General features: G+C 32.4%; 1 protein-coding gene across 1 annotated transcript; it reads right to left on the reverse strand.

The window, feature by feature from the left end:
• Positions 1-443: 443 nt before the first annotated feature.
• On the reverse strand, positions 444-3,049 carry LOC107921813 (uncharacterized). Its single transcript, XM_016851655.2, has 3 exons — positions 2,792-3,049; positions 2,386-2,584; positions 444-1,718 (listed from the first exon to the last, which is right to left on the reverse strand). Exons 1-3 carry the CDS (start codon positions 2,988-2,990, stop codon positions 623-625), a joined length of 1,494 nt encoding a protein of 497 aa, XP_016707144.2. The 5' UTR covers positions 2,991-3,049; the 3' UTR covers positions 444-622.
• Positions 3,050-12,657: the final 9,608 nt, after the last annotated feature.

The raw sequence follows: 12,657 nt of genomic DNA on the forward strand, positions 1-12,657 counted from the left end.
TGCTTTTTTATTATTTTAATATAATGTTTTTTTATTTAATTAATGGTTAAGAAAATAAAAAGAAAGGATGATGAAAATTTCTCCATCTTTCTTTCAGCTCACTTCCACCATTCTTGAAGAAAAGAAAATTTTACTTTTTTTTACAATTTGATCTTTTCCATCAAAATTCACCATTTTCACCTAAAAATCAAAAGAATTTCCATAACCACTGAGAGAGAAAATGATAAGGAGGCTATGGAGAATAAGAATATCAATTTAAATTCAATAAAGGAAAAGTTGGAGGAGAGATAAAATCAAGCTAAAACTTGATTAGATGTAGTCAATAATCATATGAATTTAGAATTAGTTAGGCGCTAAACATCAAGTAAAGCAAAGCATGCAACTTGTTTAGATGTAGTCAATAATCATATGAATTTAGAATTAGTTAGGCACTAAACATCAAGTAAAGCAAAGCAACCAAAGATACCCGTACTTAAGCATTACATTGTATGTTCCATAGACAAAAGAAAACTAGTTTCAGAGGAAGGTTAAGCATTTCTGACTTTACATGGTCAGCATCACAAGTTGTATGTACTCGTCATTTTATGCTGATGCACACAAAAAAGCAGAAGACTCCATGCATTTACAAACGGAGAACATCCCGAGTATTAGGTACTTTCAGCTGGGAGGTTGGACATGCAAGCGCCCCGTGAAGATGAGGCCTCAAATTGCTAATATGGGCAAGTTCATGCTCACGCTCATGCATGTAGTACAAGTTACCATTCAAGGCTCTTGGCATCTCTACCATTTGTCTGTCAACACTATGCCTCGCTGGCTTGTGCTCATGCATGTAATACGAGTTACCATTTAAGGTTCTTGGCATCTCTATCATTCGTCTGTCAAGACTATTTTCATGCTCATGCATGTAATACAAGTTACCATGTAAGGCTCTTGGCACCTCTACCTTTTGTCTGTCAAGACTATGCCTCGCTTGTTCATGCTCATACATGTAATACAAGTTATCATTTATGGTTCTTGGCACCCCTACCACTTGTCTGTCAAGACTATGCCTCACTTGTTCATGCTCATGCTTGTGCTCATGCATGTAAGGCAAGTTACCATTCAAGGTTCTCGGCACCTCTACCAATTGTCTGTCAAGACCATGCCTCAAGCTTCCTAGATCATCAGATCTTGCATCAAAATCAGACCTCAGGCTATTCGCTTGACATGTTCGGACCAAACCATTAAAGTTTCTATCAAAGACCCCAGAGTATTGATTCTGGTTAGGAATGATAGGACGCAGTTTAACACGCAGTGGGATGCGATTCACAGTATGATTCCTTCGATGATAGTTGAAATCAGAAGTTGAATGCAGCTGCATTGGCATTGAAATGGTTTGAAAATGCTGAGATTTGTTACACATTGAACCCCATCTTTTGGTTGCTTTAGACGCCTTCTTAGCTCTAGAGCAAAAGCCGAATTTGAAGGTGCTGCTCTTGCCAAGAGGAAAGGGTTCATCACATCTTGAACCATCCCCTCTCTTGTTGTGATAACCTGGGTAATCTTCTACATTGAAATCTAAACACTGAATCAATGCCAGAGAGCACCCAGAAGCTAATTTCTTAAGATTCCATAGGGAAAACGGAGCATTGGTCTTGTGGTTTACATGAATTTCACCATTAGCTCGAAGCATGCCCTTTGCACTCCTAAAGAAACCTTGTACAAGGTTCCTATGCATCCTGTTTTAGTACAACAATATTGTGAAAAACAGAGTGTGTATTGTGGAAGCCAAAGGGACAACTAAATACTTACATATGATCTCTTGATACTTGAATACAAGCATCAATATCACATCTCAGATTTGGAATATACCGTAAGTATGAACTTCCTGTCATTTTATGACAACATTCATGGTTTAACTCCCTCCAAATGGAAAAGGAATAAAATGTTTGATCCTCCTAATTCCTAGGACGAAGTGCAGTAAAGACACTTATTTAATCACATCACGGATGAAAAGCGAAAATGACACATAGAAATATTTGTACACCACCATTATGTCGCTTAGACGCTTCATTTTATTCTTCAAGCAATCGTGTCAGACACTTGAACCTGACACATTTCTAGACATAGGTATAAAGATATGGCCATTCAAGGACCCTCTATGTAGAGAATCGTAAGACCAACATATTCAACACTCAAATAACGGCAGAAATTCATGTAAATTTGCTCTATCCATTTATGTATCTTTAAAAACTTGGGAATAACTAAAAAGGATAGCAAAGACATTAATGATACGAAAATATTAGAAGATGCCATGCATGAACATAAATATCCTGGACACTAAATACACATCTAGAAACATGAGAAAGCAATCCCAGAATCATATATGAAAAAGAGGAAATTTACCGAATCATATGGGGATTATCTTCCTTTCCATGAAAGCCAGCATGTGGAAAATTGAAAATGATTCGATCAAACTTTCGGTTGGCTAAGTCAGTATGATGCTTCATTTTGGTTGCATCCACTTCATGTAGTAAGCATGCCCCTAGCTTCTCAAGATTTTCCAAATTTGAAATTGCATTCTTGTATTTCTTCACCAGAATATCTATTTAACCAAAATATCAGTAAAATCAAAAAATTTTCTTAACAACTAAATTAAAAGAAAAATGTCAAACCCTTTCTTGATTCTTCATAAAGAGGAACAGAACCGCACACCATTATGGAAAAAAGAAAGAAAGAAACTTTGGTGTAAATAGCTAAAGCAATAAAACACTTCATAAAGAAAAGGGTTGTTTCTTTTGTGTTTGATTACCATAGGAGTCTAAGTAAGAAGCACAAATGTTAGAGGCAGAGGCAAAAGCATTGGCCAAACTCAAAGAAAAAGAGAAATCCCCTTCACCAACTAACAGTATTTGATGGTTGGATGAATAGTGAGAGACCCTTTTTTCTTCTTCATCTGATTCTCCATTTTCAGCACTGAGCATTAGCTTTCTGAGGCCTCTCATTGTCATCGGACTTGAAAGGACACAAGAATGCTCTGTAACTTACCCTGCAAGTTGGTTTCCTTTTTTGAACTTTACTATTTAAGGTCAAAGTAAATTTAAGATTAAAAAAAAAAAGTTTCATTTTAACACAGATAAATATTTTTTTTGTTAAATTTATTTACTTAAAATTTTGAATTTTTTGTTTAAAAAAAACTCCCTTAGTAATAATGTATCTTTAAAAAAGGTTAAAATACCTTAGAACTCCTGTATTGTGGGAATTGGATCAAATTAATCCTATTATTTAATAGATAAATTTAGTCTTTATATTATTAAAAAAATTAAATAAGTTCAAATTGTAACAGAGCTAACTTTTGTTCTATAAAAAAAAACATCTTAAATTTTATTTCAGTTGTAGTTCAATTCCAAACAAAAAATTTTATTTATAGAACCATAAAAACTTTAAAAATAATAACTCTACTAAATAGTAAATGACATTGTTTAAATAATAAATGTTAATTCAATTCCAATTTAGCTTTATTTGATTCTTTTTAATAATACACAATCTAAATTGACCCATTTAATAGTAGTGTGACTAATTTGATCAGGTCCCTATAATAAAGGGACCTCTCAAGTACATTCACCCTTGAAAAATGATGTTGTAATGAATTTGAATCTAATAAAAAAAATTTAACAGTATTAATAATTGAATTTACATTTATAAATCTAATAAAAAGATTAAATTCTTTGAAATAAAAGTAAAAAGATTAAATTTCAAATGTATAAAGAATACAGGGACTTAAAAGTATATTTTAATTATTTTTAATGTTGAATTGCTGACTAGTTCTAACCGTTTGCTTTAAAATTTAATGTATAATGAATATATTGATACTTTTATAAGGTTAAAACATGTCAAAAGGATTTGTATTCTTCGTAAAAATTAAAATTTAGTCTCTGTACTTTTATTTCTAGTACTTTAGTTTTTTTACTTTTCAGATTTTAAAATTTAGGTTTAATTGGTAACAATATTAAATTTTTTCTGTTAAATTTGTGGGTCTGCCATTTTGAAATTAATTCTCACTTAATGGTCATGTAACTAAAATAAATAAATTTTTAATAAATTTGAATTTAACAAAATAATTTTAATAGTGTTATCAGTTAGACTTGAATTTTGAAATCTAAAAAATAAATGGGCTAAATTCCTAAAAAATAAAAGTACAGTGACTAAACTAGAAATTTATGAAGAGTATAAGGAGTCATGGTATATTTTGACCTTTTATAATAGATGAACTATTTGACCTCTAGAGAAAAAATTCTATAAAATAATAATGCCACATCATCCAAAACCCTTTTCCAATAGTTCAATGTCATATCAATATTTTCATCCTAAATTTCAGCATTTTCATCCTTAAAAAAATCAAATCCAATGTAAAATATTGAAATTCAAAATGAAATTGTTGACATGGCATAAAACTATTAGAAAATGGATAATCTATGTTTCATACAATCCTTTCTCGTTGCAATAAAAAGATTAAATTATCTCAAATAATATAACTTATTTTAATTACAGAAAGACATTTCCATAATTTCCTTCATTGAGTTGGTGACCTAGTTGAGGGTGATACCAACTCTGTAAAACACTTAATAAATAGTATAAATATTATTAAATTTAATTATGATAATCGAGTTTTAATTGAAATGTAAAATAATGCATTTAAATGTAAAAAAGTATAAAAAATAATATTAATGTACCAAAATAATATTAAATATTACAGTATAAAGATTAAAAATAAACTAAAATATATAAAGATAAAAATGATCTTTTATAAATTAAAACTATTTTTCATTTTAGTTTCTTTAAATTGGGGGTAGACGAGGATAATAATAATAATAATAATAATAATAATAATAATAAAAAAGCGGGTGGTTTTTTACTCCTCGACCTTCACCTTTACCTTTCGCTTTAAATCTGATTTTATTAAGAGTTTTTGTCCTCTCCTCTAATTAGTTTTTCCTAATCTCGTTTCGAGTCACCTTAAAATTTTAAATATTAATTTATAATATATTCATTTTGATAAAATTAAATTTGATATATATGCACAAAATTAAAATAAATTATAAAAAATATTTAAAAAATTAAAATATGTCATAAATTCTTATAATATTAAGAAACTATAATTTAAAGATAAAAATAGTTATAAAATATGCCATAAGCCCTTGCACTCTTCATAAATTTAAAATTTAATCATCTTCTTTTATTTCTAGAAATTTAACTCCACTTTTCAGATTTCAAAATTATTTATATGTTGTGCTCCTTCTTTGTGGTCATTGTGGATTATTCATAATGAGGTTGTTTTTAACAATAAATGCATCACTATGGATGAGGTCTTTCGATTGGGCTCAAGGATTTAAGGAAAATTATCAGAAAAAAGGGAAAGACCTAAATCATGATGAACTCTTCTTCCCATCCAACTTCCCAACTTCATATCTTCTATTCCATAACTTTGACATGCATGGTGTTATGGTCCTTGAATCTAACATCCACATATGACAAATAGAATAGGCAAAATGTTGTAGGAAATTGTAGGAATAATAACCTTTGCTTTTATTTAAAACAATTCAAAAGATTATGCTTAGTTTGCTTAATTCATAAATCAATGGAAATCAAATCAACCCTAACAATTTCACTGTTATAAGTGCTTTCTTGGTGTTGGAAATGAAGTTTTAAGGCAATGAACAAAACTACAATTTTTGCATTTACCACTGATGTAGGTATTTGTGACAGCTATATTTATACAAGCTATGAAGCTCTCTTAGGGACAAACATGTTAGCAATGAGATGAACTGTGTAGCCAATGATAAATAGATGAATCACCAATTACCTTCCTAGATGAATCGTTTCACATGAACACAACTCCACCTTCAACCAAACTGTATGTGGAGAACCATTCTCTATTGGGACACATGTGCAAAGAACATTCTGAATCTAGGATCCACTCGGACGTGAGCTTGGATGTAATGGCCTGAATTTTCTGTGGTGTCGGAACGGTGATTTGAGATCACTAAATCCGACAAGTGAGTAGAAAATATTATTAATTTAGTGAGTATAAGTTAAATGTGAAGTTAGGAAAAATTTTTGAAATAGTGAATAGTGTACTAGAAATAAATATTAAAATAATTAGAATCGAAAAACGAGGTATCGAGACTTCAAGGATTTTTAATTGAGCCATAAATATTTTTATAAATATTTATTGAGTGTTAATAAGTTAGTATTAAATTTTGGTCAAGAAATTTTAAAGTTCCGATTGTTAATTGAACAAAAAGGACTAAATTGTAAAAAATATAAAATTATGAGAAAGGATTAAATAGCTTAAATGATAAAAGAAAGAGGGCTTAAAATCCAAATAGACCCAAGGTCTATTTGGGATGGACGGCAAGGGCATGAAATCAGCAAGAAAATAAGGATAATTAAGGGTAAAATTGGAATATTGCAAAATTTACTTAATAAAGTTAGGATTAAAGTAGAATTATCTATATTTCTCTTTATTTTTCTGCATTATCATCAGAAAAAACACCATAGAAGGTTTCCTTAAGCTGGTTTTTCATATTTTTACTACAAGTAAGTTCTATTCTTGATTATTTCTTGAAATTTCTGTGTTTTTGTGACTTTTACAACTAGGTCCACTTGTTGAATTCATTAGTTTTAGATTTTATGAATGAAATTGAAAGTTTCTATGAATATGTGCTGGAAGTATATGATGATTTAGCATGGAATTAGAGCTTTAAATTGTTTATATGCTGATTTTATTGAAAGAATTGAATAGAAAGTGAATGTTTGAGACCTAATTGTAAAAGAGTGTGAAGTTAGGGTTTTATGTGGAAATTTTGAATTTCAATAGTTGTGAAATAACTTATAATGTCCAGGTAAAGAATAAATTGAGACAAATTAGCTTAATTGAGGGGTTAATTGAGCAAGGACTGAATTGTATGAACTGTGAAATTTGGGGTAAATTGGAAATCAACACTTGGCACTAAAATAGTTTTGGACAGCAGCAATAGTCTAACTTTGAAAAATCACCAAAAACTATAGAGATCGAATTAGAGAATGAATAAAATATGAAATTAAAACTTATTGAGTCTAGTTTCTTATAGAAGAAACGGTGTAAGCAATGAAATTGTAAATCATGAGATATAATAGGTTTTGTGAGACAAGGTCAGAATGATTTCGGGTTCCCTTATTCTGACTTTGTAAAATCATCAAAAATTGGATAAAAATAATTAGGGGCTTAAATTTATATTTTTAAAATAATTAATGAGTCTATTTTCAAAATAAACAAACGAGAACATCATCCGAATTGTGTACGAGGAGATAATTAATTTTTAGTGAAGAAGGGTCAAAACTGTCAAATAACAAAATAGGGATGAATTTTAAAGAATAAACTGTAATTATTGGCTAAACCAAAAATTCTGAAAATTTTATGGTAAGAAAATATGTGAGTCTAGTTTTGGGGAAAATTAGTGGATCTTAATTTGGAGTTTTTTAGTTCAAGATATAAATAATTTAGTAACTATGACTCAAGATGACAACTCTGAATGAATTATAAATAATAATAGAATTATAGAGAATGTTACATATGAACATGAAATGTATTAAATTAATGATTAAATTTATTTATTTGAATCCAGAAAATTCAAATATGAAGCTAGATCGAGGAAAAGAAAAAGTTTGGGATTAGTAGATTTTTGCATACGAACAAGTATCGAGGTAAGTTCATGTAACTTGAATTATATTTTTTTTTATGTGAATATGATTTGGATGTTTATTGTATGATAATTGATGAAGTATTGATATTCTTGATGAAAAGAGAAAATAAATCCCGGTTGAATGAAAGGAAATTCGATGGATCTTTGAAAAGGAATTGACGGTAAAAAGGATCTAGCCGAGAGGGGTGATCCTATCTTGATGTAGCCCTCTCGAAAAATATGTGGAAAATGGATTTAGCCCGGACGGGTAATTCGAATTAGGGTCTGATCCAAGCTCATTAGAGTAATTGTCATTGCAGGGGATTTAGCCTGGACTGGTAATCCTGACAATACTCTATGAGTTTATATTACATGGGATTTAGCCTGGACTGATAATCCCGCTGTAAGGATGAGGTTCGCAGGAGTGTGCTTTCTGAAATGGAAATATGCACACATGAATATGAATTGACGGACCCGGATTTATACACTAAAGTGTACCCCTGAAAATCCATCGAAATTTCGAGAAATTCAACGGGATAAATATGGAAAAATAACAAGGGAATAGAAATCATGGTATTGATGAGCTCATCAAATCATGGTATATATATTATTGATACATGAAAATTATTTAACTAACTTGAATGTTGAGTTTGTGCATGTTAGGGGAATAATGCATTGAATGGATGTATGAATGTTTATTGCATTGTATTGGAAATATTAGGTAAGTATAATTCTTGTTACATGAGCTTACTAAGCACAAAGTGCTTACCCTATTTCCTTTTCCCCTGTTTTGTAGTGTTAAGAGCTCGAAAACTGGATCTGGTCAGAGACGCATCACACTATCAACCTCAAGATTTCGGTATATAAAGAAACTTTATTTTGAAAATCAATGGCATGTATAAGCTAATAAAGTAAATGTTAATGGGAAATGAATTTAAGGTTAGCCATTGCTATGGCTAACAAATCTTGGTTTTGGTATGTCATTATCTTATGGATATGTTTGAATCTATCTTGAAAATATGTTGAAATGGATTGGTTGATTTAGATTAGTCTCGGTTTAAAATTGTAGGGAAGGTTAGAAATTTATAAAGGGGTCTTTCGATTTAATCTCAGTTTAGTCCCGATGTATGCTTTGGGCTTCGGAGGCCTATCTAAGAGACGTCATGGCGTGTTTCGATAAATGAATAGTATTTAACTCGTAATAATAGAAAATTTATTCGGTAAAATCTGGTAATGCCTCGTACCCTATTCCAGCGACGAATACGGGTAGGGGGTATTACATTTGTTGGTATCAGAGTTACAGTTTAGCCGGTTCTCGAATCGACATAGCAAATACGGGATTAGTTATACATGCCATTTAAATTATTATTAATAGTGTGATATCTCCTAACCATTTGAAATGTGATTTTCTTATAGTAAATGTCTGCCGACCGAGCTCAACCTGAGGAAGCCGGAAGTCATGCTCCGGTTTCAGAACAAAGAGAAGTTGAAGCTACTAGTAGTAGAAGGTCCGAGACAAGGGACCAAAGTGAAGAGGCTAAAATGGCCTTCTATCAAATGATGAATGAATGGTTTACTCAGTATTTAAGAACTAACCCTGTAGTGCGGCAAACTCAAGCTCCTCCTCCTCCTCCTCTTCCTCCTCCACCGATTCCCAAGATTCTACAGGGTATAGGTACTGAATCTATCAAAAAAGGAAAAGCTCCGGTTGATAAAATCAGAAAATATGGGGCAGAAGGAGTCAAAACTGCAGTTGATGATGATCCCGAACGGGCTGAGTTTTGGTTAGAAAATACTACTCGAGTTTTGGAGGAATTATCTTGCACATCAGAAGAGTGTCTGAAATGTGCAGTATCATTGCTAAAAGATACAGGTTACCATTGGTGGAATACTAAAGCTTCAGTTGTTCCAAAAGAAGATATTACATGGGAATTCTTTTAGACCGAGTTTAGAAAGAAATATATCAGTCAGAGGTTCCTCGATCAAAAGAGAAAAGAATTTTTTGAGCTGAAACAGGGTAACAGATCAGTATTTGAGTATGAAAGAGAATTTGTCTGATTGAGTAAATATGCTCGGGAATAGGTACAATCAAAAGTCGAAATGTGCAAACAATTCGAAGAAGGGTTGAATGAAGAAATTAAGCTACTGATCGGAATTCTTGAAATTCGAGAGTTTGCTAAATTGGTAGAGAAAGCTTATAAAGCAGAAGAATTGAACAAAGAAAAGAAACGGGCTGAGAGGGAAGCTCGAATTCTTAGTAAAAGATCAATGGAAAAATCTCAGTTTTCTACTTCAAAGAAATTAAAGAAATACTAGGATCGTTCTACCTCAGCCACTGGTATTCGGGTAGAGAGTGAAGTTTTCAATGCACTAATCCAAGACCTTCCACTCCATCAGTGACCAGTGTTGGCAGTGTTGGTACCCCTAAGCCAAGATGCCAGTACTGTAATAAAGTTCATTTTGGAGAATGCCGACTGAAGAGTAGAGCCTGTTATAGATGTGGTTCTTTCGATCATTTCCTCAGAGATTGTTCTGAAAGAATAGAAAAAGAGGCAGAACAGGCATCGAAGCCGAGTAATCTTACTTCAAGGGGTAGACCACCTCGACCTACCAGTAATGTTAGTGGTACTCGAGGAGTTATAAAAGATACTACAGGCAGATTTGAGGCACGAGCACCAGCCAGGACATATGCTATTCGTGCTAGAGAAGATGTCTCCGCACTAGATGTAATTACTGGTACATTTTCTTTACTTGATACTTATATTATTGCATTAATTGATCCTGGTTATACACATTCATACATATGCGCAAAATTAGTATTTGTTAAAATTTTATTTGTTGAACCTACTGAATTTGTGGTTAAAATCTCGAACTCCCTGGGCTAGTTTGTGATGGTGGATAAAGTTTGTAAAAATTTTCCACTGATGGTAAAAGGTATTTATTTTCTGGTTGACTTGATGTTATTGCCTTTTGATGAGTTTGATGTGATATTGGGCATGGATTGGTTAACTCAGCATGATGCAGTAGTAAACTATAAAAAGAAATATATTGTGCTGAAGTGTCAGAATGGAGAATTACTTCAGGTTAAATCTAATCAGACAGAGGAATTATCTGATGTGATTTCAATTATGACAGCTCAAAAGTGTGTCAGAAAAGGGTATGATGCTTATTTGGCATATGTGTTAGATACTAAGGTATCTGAGTCAAAGATACAGGCAATGCCAGGTGTATGTGAATTTTTCAATGTGTTTCCAGAGGAATTACCAGGGTTGCCACCAGAAAGAGAAGTGAAATTTTCTATAGATCTGATTTCGGGAACTGCTCTAATCTCCATAGCTCCATATAGCTCCTACGGAATTAAAAGAGTTAAAGACACAGTTGCAAGAACGTGTTGATAGGGGTTTTGTCCGACCAAGTTATTCACCTTGGGGTGCTCCGGTTCTATTTGTGAAAAAGAAGGATGGGTCCTTAAGATTATGTATTGATTATCGACAGCTCAACAAAGTCACTATAAAGAATAAGTACCCATTGCCTTGGATTAATGATCTGTTTGACCAGTTGAAGGGTGCCACTATATTTTCAAAGATTGATCTCCGATCGGGCTACTATCAGTTACAGGTAAAAGAGTCAGATGTACCAAAAATAACTTTCAGAACCAGGTACGAGCATTATGAGTTTCTTGTTATGCCGTTTGGGCTGACTAATGCACCTGCAGTATTTATGGACCTGATGAATCGGATATTCAGACCGTATTTAGACAGGTTCATGGTAGTTTTTATTGATGATATCTTGGTCTATTCCCGAGATTAAAATAAACATGCAGAACATTTGAGAATTGTGTTACAAATTCTGTGAGAGAAGCAAGTATATGCTAAATTTAGTAAATGTGAATTTTGGCTTCGAGAAGTGGGTTTTCTCAGACATATTGTATCCGCAGAAGACATCAGGGTAGATCCGAGTAAAATCTCAGCTATTGTCAATTGGAGTCCACCGAAAATTGTATCTGAAGTTAGAAGTTTCTTCGGTTTAGCTGGTTATTATCGGAGATTTGTATAGGGGTTCTCTATGATAGCTTCTTCGATGACCCGTTTATTACAGTAAGATGTTAAATTCGAGTGGACTGATGAATGCCAGCAGAGTTTCGACCGATTGAAAGATTTGTTGACGAAAGCACCTGTGTTGGTACAACCTGAACCGGGTAAAGAATTTATTATTTATAGTGATGCATCATTAAATGGTTTAGGTTGTGTCTTGATGCACGAAAGTAAAGTTATAGCCTATGCTTCGATACAACTTAAGCCACATGAAAGAAATTACCCTGTGCATGATCTTGAATTAGCTGCTATTGTATTTGCATTAAAAATATGATGACATTACTTGTATGATGAGAAATGTCATATTTATACTGATCATAAAAGTCTGAAATATCTGATGACACAGAAAGATTTGAATTTGAGACAGCGTAGGTGGCTTAAATTGATAAAGGACTATGATTTGATTATTGATTACCATCCGGGTAAGGCTAATGTTGTTGCTGATGCTTTAAGTCAAAAATCTCTGTTTGCTTTGCTAGCTATGAATGCCCGATTGTCTTTGATTTATGATGGTTCAGTCGTAACTGAGTTGAGAGTTAAACTGACATTTCTACAACATGCTTAATAAAATGTTTGATCCTCCTAATTTATTATCAACATGCTTAATAACATTCGGAAAAACATTCCATGGCAACTCAATCTTTCATGAGTTTGGAAACCACATTAGGTCCTTTCGGAATCCTGTACTTAGTAAATACACATTTTATTGATCCTTATTTACTAAGGGTTTCTTAGCATTCGTGTGAGGTAACAGGGACGTGTTAGGTTTGAAACAATTTAATCATACAAATTTAAAAACTATGTAGATAACAGAGCTTGGTTAGAATTTTTATGCAACCTACAATTTAATCGGGTTAGGA

This window comes from Gossypium hirsutum, chromosome D01, assembly GCF_007990345.1.
Source record: "Gossypium hirsutum isolate 1008001.06 chromosome D01, Gossypium_hirsutum_v2.1, whole genome shotgun sequence".
Lineage (NCBI taxonomy): Eukaryota > Viridiplantae > Streptophyta > Magnoliopsida > Malvales > Malvaceae > Gossypium > Gossypium hirsutum.